The sequence below is a fragment of the Athalia rosae genome, chromosome 4 (genome assembly GCF_917208135.1).
Source record: "Athalia rosae chromosome 4, iyAthRosa1.1, whole genome shotgun sequence".
NCBI classification, from domain to species: domain Eukaryota; kingdom Metazoa; phylum Arthropoda; class Insecta; order Hymenoptera; family Athaliidae; genus Athalia; species Athalia rosae.
The window spans coordinates 1,382,861-1,405,901 of NC_064029.1; the positions used below are offsets into that span (position 1 = coordinate 1,382,861).

General features: G+C 41.2%; 2 protein-coding genes across 3 annotated transcripts in view; both read left to right on the forward strand.

The window, feature by feature from the left end:
* Nucleotides 1–83: 83 nt before the first annotated feature.
* On the forward strand, nt 84–2,628 carry LOC105687463 (unconventional prefoldin RPB5 interactor-like protein). Of its 2 annotated transcripts, XM_012403122.3 has the most exons (6): nt 84–306; nt 486–735; nt 867–1,016; nt 1,079–1,226; nt 1,333–2,329; nt 2,416–2,628. In XM_012403122.3, the coding sequence occupies exons 1-6, from the start codon at nt 238–240 to the stop codon at nt 2,527–2,529; spliced, it is 1,728 nt and encodes a 575-aa protein (XP_012258545.2). In that variant the 5' UTR covers nt 84–237; the 3' UTR covers nt 2,530–2,628. The 2 variants fall into 2 exon arrangements, with proteins under 2 accessions (XP_012258545.2, XP_048510470.1); XM_048654513.1 differs by lacking the exon at nt 84–306 and having other exon boundaries at nt 594–735; nt 869–1,016.
* Nucleotides 2,629–9,588: 6,960 nt separating this feature from the next.
* LOC105687442 (probable G-protein coupled receptor 158) overlaps nt 9,589–23,041 on the forward strand; it is a 109,875-nt gene continuing 96,422 nt past the window's right edge. Inside the window, exon 1 of the mRNA XM_020853197.2 lies at nt 9,589–12,558. Within this exon, the coding sequence (XP_020708856.2) occupies nt 11,043–12,558 (1,516 nt within the window). The 5' untranslated portion in view covers nt 9,589–11,042. The remainder of the gene's footprint in view (nt 12,559–23,041) is intronic.

Here is a 23,041-nt window from a genome sequence, read left to right on the forward strand (position 1 = left end):
TAATGATGCATCGTCGTTGCCTTCTGCTGTCAGAAGCAGATTTAGTATAAAGTATACGTATCTTCTGCGAGATGTCACGTTCGTACCAATTTGCGTTGATTTTGCGAACATTACAGTTTGCTTCGGACCGCTCTTTGCCGTAGTTGGTGTCGTTGACTGAAGCAGTAAATGTCAGTGTTCGAATCGAGTTCCATCAAAGCATAAAACCATACGCAATAATACAGTGTCAGATGAACGATGGATCATAACAATTACCAGAACTATCAAGGTTCATTACGAGCACTTCTCAACCAAGCACTTGTTGAGGTAAAACTATAAACCTTCTACCTTATAACCTGCGAATTTCATACCTACACGATAGATAATATACTATGTTGTTAATATCTGAGCCAACTGTTGCTGGGATTTACTAATAAAAATCATGCTTGTCATGGAATTAAAAAATCGTGAAATAAAGTAATCTATGTATTCGTATTCATCTGCAGGGTTTGAAACGTAATGAAATTCAGGTTAAAACATGGAGGAATTATAAAAAAGCTCATGAAAAAGTTAGAAAAGGACTTGAAGTCTTACCCCAGGAGCTGACAACAAACTGTATGGTTCCTATCGGCCCAAAAGCACTTATGAAGGGAAAACTAGTCCACACAAACGAAATACTAGTTTGCCTGGGTGAAGGATACTTTGTCAAATATAGTGCAATGCAAGCCATTGCCCTTTGCAATCGTAGAATTAAACGTAAGAAATCAACTTTTGGTCATCAATGAATCTATTTTTCCAATCTCAAAATAAATTTTTCTGGAACATTGCTGGTAGTTTATTATATCCTTTTTAGTGATATTATAATTGTTCATTTCACTTTCTTCTAGAGGCTGATGAAATGCTGACCAACCTTGAGAAGGAACAAAATTTACTCGAAATGAGACAATCATTGCCTTTGGATTATGATATTTTTGGCAATGAGGAGCAACAGGAAATCATAGAAGATTATGATGAAGAGGCAGAAAAGGAATGGAGAAGTAAGTAGTTCAGTAGATTTGATAATTACTTGTATGATTTAATTTTCATCACTTTCATCTAGTCAAACATAGGCAGCGAGAGAAGGAATACAGACACAAACTTGCGCAACTTCGAAAGCAGAAAAAAACTGATATTCAATCTGAAGAAGATTTATGGCAGAGGTTAGATGAACTCGAACTTGAAGAAGAATTAGAAGATGAAATTGATAGGTCCGTTTCAAACTGAAATATTGAATATTGCATCATACCTCTTCCAGTATTAATCTTTAGTTTTCGTCTTGATGACATTGTTTGATTTTTCTTCATTTCTTTCCAGGTTAAACATTGATGACTGTAATTACTATGGTGGAGATACTCAGGATGATAGCGAGTCTTATGAGGAGGAAGACTGTGACTTCTCTGAAGATGAGGTGGGTGACGATATGATTCAGGAAAGGCTAACCAAATTGAGAAAAAATAAAATATCCAAACATCAAAAAGACTTGTTTGAGAAAGAAAATTTTAACAAAGAAGCTGGTCAGTTATCAGTTATCGAAATTCCAAATTGCACTGCTCTTACATCAACTGGTACTTCAGATACGAGTGTAGTTGAAGTAAAATCTGGCAGCAGCATGAACGATGCAAATAAGTATGATTATTCACATCATTTGTCAATGAAACCTAGCTCCGAATTATTGCCTGAAGAAAATGACCAAAATATTTCGAGTAATAGAGCAGTAACTTTTCCAAGCATCAGCAAAGGTCATTGCCCAGATTCAACCGATGTAGAGAACACTGATTCGAATGAATATTTTAGCCAGAGTGGAGATGATATCGATAAAGATGATCTTGCTGTTAATGCCGAAACAAACAAACGCCGTGTCTCGTTTACGGATAAGATGCAAGTGAATATATTTGAACAGTCAGGACATCATACTGTGTTTGAATCTCAAATAAAGGAATCAGAATCATCTAGTGAGTCTGACATAGAGGATGATATTGAAAAGTCGAATATTATCGAAGATATGATTTCCGTTGGGGCAGATTTTCCTTCTGATGAACCAACTGAAGATTCTATAGAAAATTCGGATGACACAGATGATATTATCAGGATTGACGTCAAGCATTCGAATAAACCTGGTATGGGTGTGAAGTTACGTCGGAAAGATTTAATTGAAGATCCCTCTGATATACACAGGATATTCGGTAATCCAAAATCGATCTTGAAGAAGTCATCGAGTGATCTTAGTTATTTGCAAAATATTACTCCATCGTCAGATAGTGCTTTTGATGAAGAGTCAAACAAACCAGTCTTTGGAACATCTTACACCATCGTAAGTACGATTTGACTGTTGTACATTAGCAAATTTATGACTTGATTATATGGGAAAAAGCCATTCAACTATAATCGTTGTTACAGATGGTTAAAGATGTAGAGGAGAAAAAACCTGAAGTATTTGAGATGAGCAATTCTTCTAATAAAGGGAGACCACTGAGCAGATTTAGAATGTCTCGATCGGGCATGAAACATTAAAAACTGAATCTGTGGCGAAATAAATTCAAATTATGTCACAGTTAAAGAGATCCTAACAACCACTCCCTGTAAAAATAAATTTTATTTTGAAAAAACCAATTTATTTAATTATCATTAACACTTATCAGCAGTCAGCTATAGTTTCTTTAGTGGATCAAGCAAACCAAAAAAGAAAATCCCAAGGCGTTTATCCCTCAGATGTTATTTCGATCTCGGGGTAAGAAATCAATTTTTTTTTAAATTGAGGTTTCTATGATGCCCCTACGTAACTTAAGCTCGGAAATTCGAATCTAGAAGTCAAATTGATCTGTCTACAAAATTGATCGAGTTATCGCCAATTTATCGCTTTTCGGAGCAGACAAATTGAGATATCTCGATGAGAAAAATTCGTAGCTCAATTTGGCTTTTGGATTCGTGTTCCTGAGGTCAAAATACATACGGGCGCGCGGTTTGTTGTGGGGCGTCACCTCTGCTCAGCCCCGAAGGTGACGTCTCACAACAAAACGCTACGCTGCTGGCTACGCTGACTCCAGCAAAGCTGGGCTTACTGGTAAATTGAGGAATTCAAATATTTCGACCCATGCAAGGATTGCGACGATTCAAAGTGGGTCTACGACTAAAACCAATCGATATGTCTTATCATTTTTCTGCCCCAAACAGCGAATAATTGAAGATTACTTGATCGATTGCACGAGTGGATGATTTTGGCTTTCAGATTTGGATTCCTGAGCTGATTATACGCGAGATTACCCTCAAAAAGCCGAAAAAAAAATCGATTTTTGGGCCAAAAGTTAAGTAGTTTAAAAATTGATTGTATTACACTTTTCTGACGTATTTTGACCTCAGGAATCCAAATCTGAAAGAAAAATTGATCTATCTATAAAGATGACCGAGTTATCGCCAATTTTCAGCTTTTCGGGGTCGAAAATAAAAAATTTATTTTTTAGTCTACATTAATGTAATTTGAGCTCAGGAATCCGAATCCGAAAGAAAAATTGATCTATCTGCAAAAATGACCGAGTTATCCACATTTTTTCGCATTTTTTGGCATAAATTTGAGGATATCTCGAAGGGAAAAAATCGTAGCTCAATTTGGACAACGGATTCGTGTTCCTGAGGTCAAAATACATAAGAAAAGTACCATACGATCAATTTTAAAAAATAAAAAATTTTTGCCAAAATTTGAAAAAATCGTAAGGGGTACCCCTTGGAAAAATCTCAAATTTTGACCAAAAATTTTTATTTTTTAAAATTGATCGTATGGCACTTTTCTTATGTATTTTGACCTCAGGAACACGAATCCGTTGTCCAAATTGAGCTACGATTTTTTCCCTTCGAGATATCCTCAAATTTATGCCAAAAAATGCGAAAAAATGGGGATAACTCGGTCATTTTTGCAGATAGATCAATTTTTCTTCCGGATTCAGATTCCTGAGCTCAAATTACATTAATGTAGACTAAAAAATGAATTTTTTATTTTTGACCCCAAAAAGCTGAAAATTGGCGATAACTCGGTCAATTTTAGAGATGGATCAATTTTTCTTTCAGATTTGGATTCCTGAAGTCAAAATACGTCAGAAAAGTGCCATACGATCAATTTAAAAAATGTTCAATTTTTTGGCTCAAAATCGATATTTTTTTTAATGGGTTTTAGATGCTATTCTTATGTATTTTGATCTCAGGATTCCGAATCCGGAAGCTAAATTGATCTATCTATGAAATTAAAAAAGTTATCGCTACTTTATCGCTCCAAAGAGTGAAAAATCGAGGATATCTTGATCGAAAAACCCACGTTGAAATCAGAAATCCTGCAATTGATCTATTTACAAAATGAATCGAGTTTTAATTTACTTATCGCCTTGAAAAATGAAAAAATTTAATTATTTCGATAGGTTCTCAACCATCATGCAAATTTCTCGCTGAGGGAAAAGCGCAGGCAGCCCCTATGTCTACTATGCGGCGCGGCTGACCAGACGTGCCCCATTACTACTTAAATTTTTCCATGAGTAAGCTGAGTTTCAGAGTGCATCAGAAAGGTTCATCTAAGTTCATCCATCTACTCGAGGGGGCTGAAGTTCAATTTTTACATAGAGAGGTTAGCAAGGCGTATAAAAAAGCGTTGAAAAAAGTTTATTGATATCAGATCCATCCCAAGAACAAATGATCACATTTCATTCCTAAACGATAAGACTTGTGAAATAAGTTGTTGTTTCTGGGTACGAAAAATCGTCAATTCATTTTTCTTATCATTGTGTTTTCACAAATGTTACGTATCTTCTTTTTTCAAGATCATTTTTTTAGTTTCAAAAATTTTGTGGAGTAGAATGTACTGTACGGCCATAACGTAACACGTAAATCTAACTTCGGCCAGGCTGTTGAGCAAATAAATTGAAAACAACCACTGTAGCTAATCAAAAAGTTGGAGGCAGTACTACGTGGGTACAAACAAACAGAATCGGAACTGGCAGTTCAGACACGGTAGGGAAATTTCCATTGTCAGACGTATTCATGTGCGCTTGATACATTCAAAGGAATGCTCCTTCGAACCCTTCACAGCAAGATGTTGAAAGTTCTTTCCTTTCGTGAAATCTGTACAGAAATTCTTTCAAACCTATTCTAGTAAATGACATCGCGTCAAAGTACCTTACTCATTAATTTTTCCATTTCTTTACGTTAGATTTAATCAGTGGTTTCGAGAGAGAAATAAACCATAAAATCTAAAACTCAATTTCCAATGAAAGATATATTTCAGATCATTAAACTATTTGGTGAATAGTATCTCCAGGCATTGGAATGCCAGCAGCAAAGCTTTTCGCGGAAGTTTGGAACAAATGATACCCAACGGTATACCTTTGTATGTATCACACATCCAGATAATTACTCGTCCCCAATGTACTCATGTACTGCTATTAATCACTTATGCATGCAGAAGTGACGATAATATATTTGTTATGGTCTCTGATCGGGTTCGAAGTTGGCATTATATACCGTGGAGTTGACGTACGTAATTAGTAAAATTACATCAATTTCATCGAATTATTCAGTAAATTTTTGCAGTCAATTCATTACAGTTGGTTGCACGTACATCATCAACAGCACATGCGGTAATATGTAGCATGGTGCAGCCGGTTAATGCACATCGACTATCGCAGATGGAATTACATTTTGATCTGCAGATCATCGCATGTGGGTATAAATAAAAATAGCATTGTTCTCTTGCAGATTTTGAAATTCGTACTCATTTACGAAGTATCAAATAATCATCGCCGGTAGGCGACTGAATTGAGCAAAGAAAAAAAGACAACCAAGGAATATAATGTAATCTGAAATGTTCACGTAACTTGATCTACATTTAATTATGCTTCATTAATGTAATTCCAACACTCCGCGGTTCACGTGTGAACATGTAAGTTCTGCGTAACAAAGTACGTAATTAATCGCAGCACCTTGGAGAATGTTGGAATTAATTTATACGTCTCACGTCGGGTGGTCCGGTGTTCAGATTTACGGATCCTCGGATGAAGGAGTTGAAAACCCGACGTGGAAAGCAAACTTAGGATTTATCAAGGCGTATGAATAATTCGATAATTCTTCGTACTTGAACACCATTATTCCGTAACAGTCTACCAGCCGCTGGTGCCGTTCGGAGTTTTTATTTTTGTGGTCGAATAGGGTGAAATTGAATGAGCCGAAATTTTAACCACGAATTTCGATTTTCGCGTTATTCTTTCTCTAAGGGAGCAACGGTCCCTTTTCTCTCTTCTGCGGAGGAGAGGAGTTGAAAAGGAAAAAAAAATATCCCGTCAAAATATGTCGATACGCTTTTGCCCCCTCCCGAACCCTCAGGTTTAATCATCCCCTTCAATGCGTTCCTTGAATTCCACGTGCTTTGGATATTAGAATATCGAGGTTTGAAAGTATGACATCACTGAATCACAACGAAACTCGTCAACGTTTACACACTTTTTAAACTTATTTCCAGAATACTGTAGAGGTTTTATTGAAATTTTCGGAGAGTCGCTTCGTTTGCTCTCTTTTTTTCCTCTCATTTGGATATTTTTATTTCCTTCTGCTTCATCACAGCATCCCGCTCGAATCAAATTATATTGGCAAAAAAAACTTTACCGTACACAGTGTACGAGCAAAGACGAAACAGGGGATATTTTTATATGGTTGACAAAATATTCATTCGTTCCTCTGAATTCCGGCACGATTCAATTATGATATCGATATCGAAAACTTCAAAATTATTTTCATAAGTAGTTTCTATTTTTTTTTTTTTACAGAAAAGGAGTCAGAATGTCATCCGCAGTTTCAGTGACAAACAAGTCGAATAAAGAAAAAGAAAGAAAAAAATCGGGTCATCCGCGCGGCGAATAATTGGATTCGAAATATCCTCCACTGTCTCTTCAGGTATGACGTGTAACAAATTAACAACTGTAACGAGGTACGGCAGTTACTTCAATGTGTTTCACATGGGTTTGTACATATGTATACCCCAACGTACAACACATATCCGCATGCACGTAAACGCCCGGGCGTTTATCCGTTCAGGATTAATTAATAAAGCGACTCGGTAATCATTAATTTTGCAGTTTGTTCCGCCGTCTAACGCTTTGCTCTTCAGTTCTCATCGCGCTCTCTTTCCATTTACCAAATTTTCTCGTTATCGCGATAGAGCCTTGATTACGTAATTCAGCAATGTGCAATCGTGTTGAATTATTACATCTTCGGCATGACTGGAATAATTTACTCGGGTGGTGCAATTATAATCTAATTTGATAAAAATTCGGGACAAGAATTTCCTTCTTTGCTTTCGCCGGCTCTCGTCGTACCACTCGACGCACTGCGAGTATCTTTGCGCGTCTTTTGTAAATCTCACGGTACACGTACCATAGGGCCACAAAAGTTTTTTTCAGACGCGCGCCGAGGTTTCAATACAACCTTCTTTTCTATAGACTTTTACGCTAGCTACGTACACCTAATGGTATTGAATGTACGAGAAAAAAATCAACCCCCGCGTTATCCACACATTCGTCGGTCTCGTGACGGCACGCTGATTTGTTTCTCCCCTTCATTCCTCGGCCAGTTTTTTCATCTCGTTCCTTTCTTCGGGTTCCGCTGTAAAATCTGTGAACTTGTGAAAAACTAGCGCTGCGTTGAAAACGTTAATTTTCGTCGTTGACGACTCGGAGAAATGAGCTGCGGACCGCACACCGTTTTGTGCCTCTGGATACCACGTATATACCGATCTGTTCTAGGTCAGTATATACCTCCGCCTTGATTCATTAATGTATGTATTCGCACACACCAGGTACATAGGTGAGTTATGTATACCCACGCAGCAGATACTGCCAAAATTCAACTGCGAAACGTGGGGAGAAAATATGTACGTACGTACATAAGCCGGTGTATATAGGTAAGTGGTTAGCGGTTTGATGGTGGTCGGTTCTAACGAGCGACCAAGAAGCCACTTCAAGAACCCCGACGGCAAAGTACGAGTACCTACGGATCGTCAGCTGGGGGACACGAGGTCTGGCGAGTAAATTTTTTTTCATATACCATGTAAATGTATGTATATTTTTTGTCCGACTTTTTTCTTTATTCGACGAAAGATCACGCAGCTACTGCGTCAGCTTCTAAGGGTTGCTCTTAACGTACGACTTTGTACGCGAGGAGCAAATAACCCAAGAATAAGGTTGTTGCGAATTTATATAGGTGCGGTGGCGGCGAAGAAATTGGAAGGAAAATAAAACGGATAAACGAGGAAAATTTCAAAAATTCGATGGGATTTTTGTTAAGGTCTCTCGTACTTGTCCTTCCAGTTTGGGAGAAATTCCGGTTCAGGTGCGGATACCGCTTTAAAAAATTCCTTGTACCACGGCTCCGTTCGCTTCGAACCATCGGCTTTAAAACGTTTTCGATGCGATTCAGATGCATAGAGTGAAATAGCGGATCTCCACGGTTATCGCAGTAATTGGAAAGTTTGCTGGATGTATTTTTTGACGAGGAAAAGATTTTGTTGCAGTGCATCGTAGCGTCGAGATCTATATAAGATCACGATAATAACGAGCGATCGTTATATTTTTTCCTTTTCAGATCCCATTGTTATCGTGTATGACGATGAGCTCGATATCAAATACGTTTTTGATACAATGCTACAAATGTTCTTGAAAATTCAATTATACGGGGTCTCGAAGGGATGACGATCCACCGTCGAGAAAGAGGGAGAGAACAGTTGATGAAAACGAGCTGCGAAATTGTCCCTTATCGTCGAGTAACGAGGAGAACGGATAGGAAGGAAGGAAGGACGAAGACGTTCGTCTCGAGACGCGACGATAAACAAAGACACATTCAGTCAGATTCGGTTCGGCTTTCAACCAAAAGTTTTGTCACTCGGTCAAAGACTTAAATGAACCCGTTAATCTAGCAGTCGAAGCAAACAGAGACCTCCTACCTTTTAACTTTATCCCCCGGATAAATGGTTCGTTGGTCCGCCATTCAAAGTCGGGTAAGATTTGGTCCTGAGTAACATATTCTGTTGACATCTAATCATATTTCGATCAGACGTCGATCCAACGAAACGTTCGTCACGCCTTTCAAACTTGGTCCAAGAGTAACGCGGATAAAAGCTCTGGAAATTGTATGGGAGTATTGGCTTCGCACCCCGACATTTCACGATCAGCGCCCTGGATCGTTCCGGTTTGTTTTTTACTTTTAAACACCTTCGGTTGTGTACGGGAAAAGTGGATAATTGTTCCCGAGAAACGGGCTTCAGAAAAATGTCGAACCGACTCGAAAAACTGCCGCGACGATCTCGGAAAGGGGTATCGATGCTCTTCGGTCTTTGAAAGGGATGAAGTTGAATCGCCGTAAATAGCGCCGTTGATCCACGATCGTGTAAGTATGGTGAGTCGTGTGGGGATGCTCGTTTATAATGACCATACTGACATACCTTCGGTAATAAGAGTAGGCAGCGAGACATGCGCTTTGGGTTTTCAAGGATCCAGAGGGACGCGAACCGCGTTTTAACCCTCAGTCAGGCGCCGCGTGCACCCGCGAACCCATCTCGAAGCCCGACGACCTTTCTCATCGAATCCTGTTTGATCACATTTTGTGATAAACGATACATTAAATCAAACAATCCACCCGAAGTTCATACCCTACTCCTCTCTCTCCTTTCCCCCCCGCAAGTTTCTACTACGAACGTTCTGCGTAATTTTATTCACCCCCAATGTCAAAATGATGCGTGCTACTGCAGTTTGCAGTCGGACGAACTCCAAAAATATCGATACTCCGGTTTCAGATATCCATTTTGAAAATCTTACCGAAGAACTTGGCGAAAAAACAATAATACTTAAATATGTTGACGTTACTTATGTCACGTTCGATGTAACCGCAACGTTGAAGTAGATGTCGTTCGCCGTTGATGATAACATCGTAGAATATTTCAGTACTACGTAGGATGATAATCGTCACAATACCGTAGTATTCGCTTAGATCGCGTTGTTCAATGTTGGGTATAGTTATACAGTTATATCGTACGAAACTTTATTTGGTCCTAATTAAAATCTAAACTAGGTAAAACTGGATAATTAACATAATTGCTGACGTTTTAAAAAACATAAAAATATGCTCGTTTGATACCGAATATCCATCAGTAGTTACACGTGCGTCGAACACGCTTTTTCAAATAAAACCAGTCGAAGGGTATACTAAAACAAATATTCATGTAGTTTCAATCGTTACGTAATAAATAATTAATAAATTCGTCGACGATACGTAAATGTAAGTGTTTATTATTCCACGAGAGTGATGTAATCCTGCGAATGAATTAACTTCCCTGTAAAAGGAAAAAGGATGAAAACTAACGTCGCTAGATATGTACATATAAATGAATAATATTATTTTAAAACTACGTCAGCGAAGTCCTGTGATAATATTTTGTAATTAACTAACGAGTAAATACGTAACAAACAATAATTACGGACGTAGATCGTAGATATTTGTTACACGATGCTTTTATCAACCAGTTTTGATTAATTATAGAAATCGAATCCACACGGTATATCCAACGTAATACTCTGACCTATAATTACTGCTCTAAATCGGAGTTGGTATAGGTGTGATATCCCGATATAGGATCTGACAGTTTAGTAGAATGTAGTACTCGACGGTGCCCTGTTAACGGTTGAATTAAATATGGACGTTACTATTTCTGCGCTAACAAAGACGCCGTAGTGTAATGCAATCATAAATTATTATAGATCGAGCAAATCGAGGGTCCAAGGCGCTCGCGTGATCGAAAATTAATTAACAAATAAAGAGACGATTGATGTTAAAAAAAGGGAATAGATAAATAATTGACAGCCATGGCGTCGTTACGCCTCGATCGATATGCCGTTTTATAAACAATTAACATCCGGGTGAACATGGGGGATTAACTCGGATGTAAAAAAAGAACGAGAAAAGAAGAAGAAAAAAAAATAAAAAAAAATCGAACCACTTGTAAGATGAATCTCAAGAGTTATTGGTCGGTGCAAGTTATTTTATTTTCACTGATTTGTGATATTCTGCCGAGATCAGCGGTTTGCGTTACGGAACTACAAATTGAAAAACTGAAGGAGTTGTTGCGACATCAACAAAAGAGAAGGCCGCCTTTCATCGAGAGAAAATTAATTCAAGATAACACCAGGATGGAAAAACTTCAGGTTGGAAATAACGGTGGTCAGATAATGACTCTGAGGGAATTTGAAAAATTACAAACGACTGGTGAATTGTCGGAGAATCTTCACGATGGATCTCCCCCGGATTCTGGATCGGAAAGATCGGCACCTGCGGCTACACTAATAAGACACGGTAGATCCAGAGGTCATTACGCTAGACAAGTGAAAATCGAAGACATAGACGAAGTTTTTATCGGTATGAAAGGAAAACGTAAATTCGGACCGAGTGCGATAAGAAACTCGAGTTTTATCAGCGAATTAGAGGTGGTGGCGCAAAATTTTATCGAGGCAAACGACAACGTTACGGAGACAACCGTCACGAACGAATTCACGGAGGAAAAGATAAACTCGACCAGAAATATACTCCAGGAGAAAGCTGTTCGAAAGTTGGGTAAAATTTTAAACGAAATGCATCCGAGAATCGATCAAGTGGCATCGGTAAAAGATGGACAGAGTCGTAGAAACCAACGACTTCAGACTAAACTTGGTGCAGGAAGTGCGATCGGTTATCCATCCGGTGAAACGAGTGCAAGTGCAGGCTCCCTGGGAAAACTCCGAAAAGTATTCTCTCAGGATAAAAAATCCAGTCAGTTCGACACGGACAGAGAAAATTCGACCGCGGACGACTTCGGTGTCCTGGTTCATACCGGGTCCAAGGACGATAAAAGGACGGGCGACAATTTCGGTAGATTAAGACCGGACGATTACGAAGTTTACGACGATATCAACGATTCGCGAAACTCGTCCAAGTGGTTGGAAAAAAATTTAAACGAGTACGAAGACGAGCCGGTGGAAATCGTCGGCAACCGTACGGAGAAGCAGAGCGTCAAAGTCGACATAGTGACGCGTTTCCTCCGGATAATCGAGAATCAGCATTTGCTGGGTGAAAATTGCACGGCGGGTACCGATCTGCATCTCGGCGAAGGTGTCGTCGATCTTTACGCCCAGGAGAGATTTCGCCTCGAAGCTAATCTGGCCGTGAACAGAGCGAATATGTTGACGAGATTGTGGAAATATGCGCCGGAAGTTATGCTCTCTTCCGAGTACCTACTTCACGCCAGTATCCTATCGATGGTTGAATTCGACGAGGATATCTTCGCCGCTGGGAATTGCTACGACAAACTGCAATATCGAGATCATTGGCTCTACTGCCCGTTCGCACATCGACTGCAAAACCAGGACGCCGTGCTGGTGAAAGATCTCGCCGTCGAGTACAAATATCTCAGCAATAGCAGCGAGTGGTTCTACATCGCGAGGAAGAACGCGGAGAGAGTCATCGCCAGTAACAATCAGTTCAGCCACGGTGAGTGCTTCCTTGGACGATTATTTTTTTCCCCATTCAGTCGTTCGACTCGAACGAAAGATGAATAAATGGACGAAGTGTGTTATTCGTGTGGCTCGTACTTTATAAATGGATAGGACGTGCACAGGGCGAGCGTTCGCATTTTCGTTTCCATTGATTTTCAAGCTTTCGAAATTCCGCATTAAATTTAACTTGATCGAATTTTAAACGATCTGGATGCAAAATGTCCAAAGCCCGACCGTTTCGACGGTTGAATTAAAAAAATCCGTCATCGGTCCGGAACGCCGTTTGAAAAAGTTCACCTGACTGGGTAACCGATTGAAAAAGTTGATCGCGAAAAAGCGGGTCGCCATCCCTTCGTCGATGTTCGGAAGTTTTTTATTTTATCTTTTTTTTGCCTTTGTTTTTTTTTTATTTTCGGTTTAATTATCGATATATTTGTTACGGACGTCAAAGAGCCCTGGCAGGATACTTTTCTAAGAATTTCGCGACGATGAAATTTATTGAAATAGATTCAAATTAACGGACGATATCCAGATGACAGTAGCAGCTGTTTGTGCGACAGCTCGAATTACCTGAAATTAAATCCACCAAAAATGACGTTCGTTGCGAATCGCAAGACGAATTGGTTTTCGAAAGTTTGTCGACGCTGTGCAGTCGCGGAAGGGCCAACAAGTCGAGCGGACCTCGAGGTTTCATTACAGGAGTACCGAAAATGAGTTGAAAATAAAAAAGGGAATGAAAAAATAATAAGATCGTTAGAAACGTGCCGATTGTCAGTTGACTCTGAGTTTCGTAGTAATGGATTAGGTTCGTTTCGAAGTATAATTAATTGGTAATAGAGGACTTATCAACGGAGCTTGCGACCGAAAGAATAAGCATGGCTGAAAGCAATTTGAGCTAAGCATCTGTTTCTCATTTTATCATCTCCTCTGTTTTTCTTCCTCTCAGCCCTTCATTTGTAACTTTTATTTCTCCCAATTATTTCGCAAGCTCTGCACTGATCCTTCCTACAAATTTCCAGAGTTTCTTCTCAGTTATATATTTTCTCCTCATCTTCCGGGAACACGGCGTGTTGTTCTTTCGCAAATCTGAATACTGATTGATAAATTTCGTGACAGCTGAACGAAAGCGTTTTCATTTTTCTTTGTTTCTCGCTTTTTTTGAATTTATTTTTTACCACGCGAGATTCGTCTGAAATGAATGAAAATTAATTCCACGGAGTTTTCGACGTGGCGCAGAGCTTCCATTTCTTTAAATTCTTCACAAAATTTGCTGAAAAATTCCGTGGAATTAGACCAGTGCGAGCTAAGGTTGAGCGTATCGACTTCTATTTCATTCCTTCGCGCCAATGATTTCTGATCTGGAACAAAGTCGATTTCGTACGAAACGCGCGTCACATTCAGCTGCATCATGAAAATGAAGTTAACGCGACGCCCTATTAACGGATGAAAATTGCCGCGGGAAATGGAAATTCGTGAGATCGTTTTGTGCTGATTGGCAGTTTGCTGGTAGAACAGTCGAGGGTATTCGATCTCCTCTGGAATGAAAATTCAGAGTGATTACCTTAGGCGGTTCGATTGCCGGTCTGTCACTCGTACCTACCTCTTGTCCCTGCATAAACATTTGTTCTTTTTTTTATTCCCGTACATCAATAGGCCCTGGATAACAGGCGATGAATAAATGCATGCGTACCATCGCCACCCCTCGCTTCCGTTCGTAAACGTATGTCGCTTATTTGATTTTGTATAAACATGATATAATCCGTAAGCCAATGGAATCGCGGATCCGTGCCCATCCCATCGAGATGCTGACTTGGCTTCGTAAATTTAGTATAGCTACGACGAAGTCACCGGATTCAAATCCGCGGTTGTGTAATGTATGTCCTCGCATGCTTTATGTGCCTGATATATGACACCGTACATACCGAAGTTGTGAAGCTTCTGCGACTCTTCCTCTTTCTCGTTTCGACAATATATTTGTTGCTTTATTTGCTTCTATTCGTTCTATTTTTCAAAAGTCGCGAGGCTTTTAAACCGGTTGTGCGACGTATCCCGGAGAACGAGTGAAACCGAGGGTGTGATTCGCGGTAGACTTTTATTTACGAACGATTATGGTGCGTGAAATGCACTTTGACACAAATGAACTAAAAAAAAAATGGAAAAAAAATTCTCTTTTGATTCGACACGAGTGCGGAATATTGTGTATCGGAGATTAAATTTTATCGGACTAAACGAATCTGGATCAATTTCACATCTCGCTCGAAATTTCGCTCGTTAATTATTCCACACGGACAATAAATTTAATTTTTTATACACTTCGCGGCTCCGCTAAAATATTATATCAATTTTCAAATCGCACGACCGCGGTAGTTCACCGTCAGTGGCTGGCGAATGTACCGGGCATTAAATATTCCGCTTAATATTTCGGCTCGCTATATTTTCGAGATCCCTGCTTTTAAAACTGCATCCACTTGGAGCATAAATTATTTTTGCGAAATTGGGACATTCGCGTAAAATTTCCCGGCGCTAATTATTTATTTTTTCCCACCCCATCCCCCCCGCGAATTCTAGATAAGCAATTCGTGTTTTAGCCGCAAATTAATTCCGCGCAACGTGCGGCGGAATTATACCGCAGAGAGAAAACGTGCGTTATGTACGTATTTTTGATTTTCTCGTTGAACGCGCGATATCGGTACAGGTATATGGGTACAGGTGTACAGGTATTGCCATGTACATAATAGATTATTGGTATGTATCGTACACACGGTGCAATAAGAAATCGTGCGTCCGTTGCATAGCGCATGGAAATGGTGCACCACCGGTGGAGCTTTATGGTGGCGGTATAAAAGTGGTTGAATTCAGTTGGGTTTTCTGGCAACTGTCCCAGGGCACGTCGCGTCGTCCCGGCGTCGTTTTCGTTACTTCTTTCGTATGCGCGTCGCGACGTCTCGTCCAGGTTTTCGCGGAGTTAAAGGCGAGGAGAGACACCTGGAGGCGACGGAAACCCGGACAAATATTTATGCGGGCCCTTCGTCGCTTTTTCATGGCTCGTTTCAAAGCGGTTAGGTATCCTGCTCCGGGATTTTTCCAAAGGCGCGCCCAGAGGATATTTATATCCCGTCTACCGAATTACAGCGCACTTGTATTCGCGAAGAAGAAAAAAATTGATACCCCTCTACTTTTCGTAGGTGGTAAAAGGTCGTCGATCGGCGCGTACGACTTTACGTCATCGGACACGCGATGCAGTGGTATACGCGTAGAATTCCACGCAGCTGGAGATTTGTGCGTTAATCTTTCGATTCTCGCGTGGTCCCGTGTAAGGTTTTTATCTACTACAAGGAATGACGTGAGTATCGTAGGAGAAAAGGGGATAAATACAAAATGGACAAATAAATGAATGAAATGGGAGTAAAAAATTTCCCGACAAAAGAGAAACTGCCCCTCGCTTCTGAAACGTAGCTTTATTGTCGGAGGGATTTATTCGTATGTATAGAAATCGAATGTAAGTAGTTTCGGAATTGTCAAATATAAAAGAATCAAGGGTGGAGCAAGCGAGAAGAAAAATGGAAGAAAAGGAAATCGAAGGGTTGAAGGGCAGAGGGTGAAACGTGAGACGTCGATCGAAAGGGCGACTATACTTGGGTTAGCGAAACGTTTTGTGCGAATTAGGTACGCCGGTGGGTGGTGGACAGAGTTTTCACGTGTACAGCTAGCTCTATTGAACTTTGGCATAAAGTTCACGCGTGGATCTAATCGAAGTGTTGGCCCGTCGCGCCGATGAAAAATTCAAACCTCGCAGAGCTTATGTGAAGAGAAACGCACTCCTTTCATATATTTATATTATGTACGTGTACGTTGGTACGCTACACGTACACATGGTATGTCTCTAGGTATGTATGTAATATCCAATATAATTTCAAACGAATTTTCGGAAGAATTCGATTTGGGGGAAAATTCCTCTACCTCATTCGGGCACCTTTCCTTCCAAGTGTGAGGCGAGAGAACTGTCGACCATAAACATCTATATCTCTTTGATGGGGACGACGGCGTTCTGTAAAAAATGAAAGAAGGGTGAAAAAATAAGAGACAAGTATAACGTTGCACGAAATCGAACCTGCCATACGTACAGTGGATCGAAGTAAATCAAAAACATTTGGAGGGGGGTGAAAAAATCACGATCATTCCGATCGGCTTTCTATTTATTTTATATCGAGTATAAAAAGTATTACAAGGTATATTCGTGAACTATCGAAATTTACATCCAATATATTTCGTCTTATTTCATTTCGCGATAAGAATTTTATCATCCCCTACTTTGATTCGTTATTCCGATTGAGCGATTCTCTGTCAATTGGATACGCGTACCCGAATTCAAAAATATACCCGAAACGTCGACTACAGAGTCGAGACTGATGTATGGGCATCGCAAAGTAAACCATTTCTACTTTTTTTTTTTTCTTTCTTTCTTTTTCTCCTTCTCTTTCATTCACTCGCGATAACTTTATTGCTTTGGAGAACATCGATACGAAGAAACTCCCCGTGTCGTACGTATGTCTCGAGTAAATAAAAAGAGGTACGAAATCGTATAGTCGTGGGGTAAATTTTTTGAAAAAATTTCTCATAAAGTATTAGACGCGAACGCACCTCCGATAGAAATATTTATATCCACCGCCGAAAGCAATCCGTTCGGAATTTCTAACTCCACATTTTTATAGACACGTGCGCAAAGGGGAAATAAAAGCGTTTTACATGTACGCTAGGTGAACTATACAACCTAGATTTATGCGCGGATATAAAATATACGTAGATCCTAGTATTCCGTTCTACTCGCGAGGTATTTTGTGGCCGGGAAAAAAAAAAGGGAACAAAACGAAAGATTCGCCGGTCGGCTAGACTCTACCGTGAAGTAAGAAATGGACTGAAAATTACCAGGACAAAATAAAGCAGCCGTAGAAAATTCAGCTAGAAAGTATGCACACCTATAAAACGAGCGTGCGAATCGTACGGCGAGAGGATAGCTGAAAATAGAAGAAAATAGACGAATGAAAAAAAAAAAAAAAAAAATATAAACCGAAAAACAAAACGGGTCTGCAGATATGTGTTATTGAAATGTGAGACAGAATGGAACGCGAGGTTCGCAATTTCCCACGAGATCTTGGTAGTCGTGTTGAGCGCATTCTGGCGGGTTGAAAACTTTTCGAGATGTATACCGTAATGTATCGTACAGGGGTGAGTTGACTTATGAAATATCGACTTCTCTTCTCCGTCTATATTCGCGATATCGCGTGCTGCGGCTTACGTGAGCGGAGAAAAAAAAAAAAAACACTGAAATAAGGAAAACCGAGGAGAGAGGATAAAAAGAACGCCGATTCAGTCTAAAACAATCCCGTCTAAAATGGTCTGCGAATCGCGAAACTGTTTCGCCCTGTTCTACGTACGTATCGCGCCATCGCGTGATACAATCGAATAAGCGTCGTCTCCGCGTCTTTTCCGTTTCTTTTTTTTGTTCGGCAATTTTAAAACGTTTAAGAAAAGGAATAACGCGTTATTTTTCTTGTTAACGATGTACGACGAGCGACATTTATCCTCGGCCGCACGGATTTATTTCGAAAGTATGTCGCGTTGCGATAAAATTCTTCGCTTCTCCGCGACGAAGTTTTCAAAATTTGTCACACTTCCCTGGTGGGAATTCAATGGTCCAGCTAACGGCGAACGACAAGATCGTTGGCATATTAATTCTTGCACCGGCAGACGCGTGTGGATTTTTCATTATCGAAATCTGAAACTTGTTCAGTTCGTTGCAGTCGGTAAACTGCGACTGCACCGGCGTAGGTCTTTGTACCGTGTATGAGTTTTGTTATTTTTCCATCGTTGCAATTTCTACACACATTGCTGAAATAGTAAGTTTTAACCACACACCCGGCTCCTCCCCCCTCGCTGCGGTAGCGAAAGCTGCGGTTCAGGGCACATAGTAGAGAAATCTATCCGTACGGTTGTTTGCTGAAAAAGTTTTCATTCTTATTACCTCGAGATTTATACTTATCCAAAGGTATACGTATATGTACACTTCATTGCGGCCCGCACAAAAGTGCACATTTTTCTTTGTTGTCTTTGACCAGAAATGAAGAAACTCGACGAACGTGGAGAAAAGTAGAAACTTCACCCCGCATTACCGAATACATACGGAGGTTATTCAACATCGTCGGTGATTTTTTATGGAATCCGATCCGTATCGGGGGTCGATGAATATCTTCGGAGACGCGAGCAGGTCGGCCGGCAAAATTATTCAGCGTACGTGACGTTGTTGCGGTTTCAGACGGTGTCCCCGCGTATAGTTTGCCCATATCGGGATGTACAGCGGAGTGTCTAACGACCGGTAAAACTTCTTCATTCAAGGCGGGAAGTTTGTAGACTTAATTTGCAAGTTCGTCTCCGCCATCGCATCTGCCCTCAGGGGTTGGCGAGCGTCTTCCGACGAAATATCACTCCGTGTACGCTTGGAAATATTAGAAATCGGACGAAATGGAGCGTGAAAATCCTACGACAATATGTCGCGTGAAAAACTGAAATAAAAAAAAAAAATGGTAATGAAAAGTTTACTCAAAGTATGCGGAATATCGCGTTAACTTTTCGCCGCCTAGATAAAATATTCCGAAAAATGGGAATTTGATTTCTCGATGCGAATTATCTTAACGCTGATTCAATCGTCGCTAGTTCGTCGAGTCGGAGGGGTTGTTCTTGCGCTTCGTTTTTGCGTTACGATGGAATCTGTACAGCTGGAAAGAAAATAGGGGCGAGTCAAAAGCAACGCGACGCGTCGTTTCGCGGCCACTTTATAACGCGGGCATCGAGATAACCGAAAGTTGCAACGCTCGGTTGGAAAATGGTCGATGTAATGAGGTACGCGGATAAGAACGAGCTGCGGAGGAGGAGTGGATCAAAACCCGCGGTTATCGTAGGGCCCGAGTTTTCGTTTAACTTTTTGAATTAATTTAGTTCTCAGTGTTATTAATACTATAGGCGGTGGAAGAAAATCGTCGCCACCTGTTCCCCCTCGTGAATAAAGAGGCTCTTGGCGCTGGTGGTGACGCGGAAATTAACGCGGCTGCCGCGCCGCCTTCGCAACGAGAGAAACGAGTGTCGAGGGTGGCGAAAGGAAGTTAACGATCGCGCGCGGAATGACGTCAGGAACTTCGAGTGCATTTCTCGGTAGGGTAATACGGTTTTATAAAAGATACGATGTTTTTCTCCGATACCACTGTGCCCGTCCTGAGTTTTCCGTTTTCTCCAATTTTTCGCCCACCTGCGGCAGTTTTCTTCCGGATATTTTTCACGTTTCTCCAGATACCCCACTCAGCGAACATACTTCGTTGAGGGGATTAAGAAATTTATTTTGAAACAACGTCCTCTTCAGAATCCCGTTGCAACGCGACAAAACCGGGGAGAAATTCGTCAAAGAGAATTAAATTTTTCGCTTCACCCCCCCCCGACTCGCTTTTCTACACGCGTGTGTATCCACGATCCTTTGAAAACGAAGGGTTGGTCCGTACGCAGGCTCCTGCAAAGTAAATCGTAAACTTCATCCGATGAAAATTACCGAGTCAAAGTTTACCCTCCAAAGTTGAGGTGTAGTCGCATTAGATTACGTTGGGGATACTCGGAAAAGTTACCATACATTATACGCCGAAAATTTCTCACCAACTTCTATCTATCATCAAGATTCGTTGAAAGACGTGTCCTTTATCGCGTCCTCGTCGCGGCGTTGTTACTCATGCCTATCGAATGACTGTAAGAACCTTCCGTCGTACAAAAAATCGATACCGGCGAGCGTTGCGGGGAAAAAGCCTCTCCGAATTTCGAAACGACGAGAAGAAAAAAAAGATAATTTTCTCAGCGACATCGAGATGCGAAGGAAACTGTACATTCTTCGAGAGCGCGGTTCGGTCTCTGGGGTTCAATCGCATTTTCGGTTAGGTCCGGGCCAACGAAGTTTGACGGATAAATTTATTTATAATTCATCGATCCACGTCCGAGCTAGTCTGCGACATAAATATATAAAATCTTCCCTCCGATCGAACGAAGGCACACCGGTTAGTTTCGGTATACGTACACGCCGCCTCGCAACAGGTCAACTTCGCCGCAAGTTATCGCACAGATGCTGAGACCCATACACGCGGACTAGTCGGGGAGATCGTTGCGTCTGTTTTATTTATCGATTATTCCCCGACGCAAGATACACGCGATACCGTCCCGCGTCTGCTTATATTCCGGATTTGTTTCCGGGCCGTTTATATTACGGCTAACTAGACCGATACGTGACGGCGCGCCGCGCAAACCGTTACTCGCATGTCAGTAATTAACTCTCGTCATTACCAAGATTCGAATCTTCGTTTCGATAACTCCTCGTTGCACCCCGTTAGCGCGGGAGTACTCGAGGTATGGAGATTCGACGCGCGTCCGTTGATACGACAGGACGTAACGACACGCGATACGGTCGAGTGAGAATTTTCGCTTCGATTTTTTTCCACCCCTCGTCGCGTTTCCGATATCCTCTCCATTCGTTGAAATTCAAATGTTATAATATTTCATTCCGAACGTGTACAGTTTAATGGGGATTATATAATTCAGACGGTGCAGCTGAATGTGCCGGTTTGTTTCGCTTACTCGGTGATACTCATTTTTAATATATACCAGAGATAAATAGAAAAAAAAGGAAACGTTGAACAGGTAGAAACAAAGGGAAAAAATGGTGGAAAATCCGGAAATTGCAGCGGTTCAGACCGCCGGTGGAAAGGGAAACGGCCGCGTCGGAGGATCCTATTTCCGCGCGCATCGCGCCCTCAGAATGAGTTAACCGTAATCATGGAACCCTCAAACCGGCTCTGCATGTGGGGCTCTATATTATAATTATGAGTTTGTGGGTATATAATATACACGTATACATGTATACGCGGGTACATCGAGGCGCACAGAAACCTGACCAGGGCTGGTATGGTATGTATTTTAGTGGGAACGGTTTAATTTGCATTCCATCGACCCGTCATTTCTGAATCGCGTGACGTTCGTGACCCTAATTCCTTCCTACGGACTCGATGCACACGGCGCTGGGGGGGGACGGGGGATGCAGGAAAGTAGGATCAGGTATGCTTGAACTTGGTGATTTCCTTATCAGTAATATCTCGTATGCAAGCTTTGAATTGCTATAGGTCCACGTTCATCCATAATCATCCGCGCTTTCCTACCCTTAACAATGTGGAATTACATCGGAGCGTATCGTGAAAACTTTCGCATTTTCAAACTACCAGAAATTCCTAGCGTCTATCCTCCGCCCCCCCCGCCCCCCGCGTTATACCCCGAGGGTAATCGAGTGATCGCGCAACGACACGTAATATGATTCCACATGTTCCGAACGTTCGATTGTATCCTGCATTGTGTTCCATCGTAGTTAATTTGGAATTCTTTAGGTTTTTTGCGTCGATGGGCGATTGGCGATGCCCCGCGATTAAATATTGAATGTAATACGCGTTCGAACAACGAAGGACTTCGCCTGTTATTATTTCAGTGGGGATGGTAACGATACGTGAGGCGGAGAAAAATGACGAGAGGACGTTTCGCAAAAAGACAAAGAATAACCGGTGCGAAAAAATGGAAGGATCCCATCGGCGAGAATTTCGGTTTTGGACGAACGTCGATTGTTTATGATACATTTAATTGACGGACCCCGAGGCGTCGGACGTATTTTTCTACGCGAATATTATCATTCGGTCCGTCCCGCCTTTTTTTTTTCATAAAAATATCGACAATCGAACGGAGGAGAATCGTCTACGGCATTTCGGTGGAATTTTTTTTATTCCCATTTTTGCCAATTACGGGCGATCGTCGATCGGTTACCGTTCATATAATTTGGGCCGCTGCATTTGATTGGTAACGAGAGGGGTTAAACCAATCGATACGGCAGATGGCTCGCCTTTATGCCGCTGCCCTATAGCGAATAACGCCCTCATCTCGAGTAGATGAATCTTGTAGAGCGCGCGGAGTTTCGCAGATCGTTAACCACACTTATATCCCTCAGTTACTTCGCTCATCCCTGCAGAATAGCACGGAGGACAAAGTCATTCTCTTGGCATAGTTACGCGTAACAACCAGCCCGGCGCGGCGGTGTTGGAAATGGGGAACGGATGAAGGTCGAAGGGCATTCGGAGGATCGGTGAGGAACCAATACCGCATACTCAACATTCGCATAACTTTATCGATCGAGTGCACTTTCGAAACTTTCCCCTGTCTTATAAGTTCAAGGACTTTCTTTTCGCCTCTCGCCTCTAGAATCGGGTCCGCGTTTTATTTGTATCAAAAAAAGAAAAAAAAAAAAATTACCCACGCAATACCCTTTAACGCACATGTTTCGCGATACGCCCTTCCAATTTCGGAGGCGTAACATTTGCGGCTGACATTTTTACAATACCCATTCCGTCAATTTTAGA

What these genes read in the sequence shown, in the direction of transcription:
- LOC105687463 (XM_012403122.3), top strand. Translation starts at nt 238, where the DNA reads ATGGATCATAACAATTACCAGAACTATCAAGGTTCATTACGAGCACTT. An exon ending in TCAACCAAGCACTTGTTGAG is followed by an intron (nt 307 to 485) that starts GTAAAACTATAA and finishes ATTCATCTGCAG; the next exon opens with GGTTTGAAACGTAATGAAAT. An exon ending in TTAGAAGATGAAATTGATAG is followed by an intron (nt 1,227 to 1,332) that starts GTCCGTTTCAAA and finishes ATTTCTTTCCAG; the next exon opens with GTTAAACATTGATGACTGTA.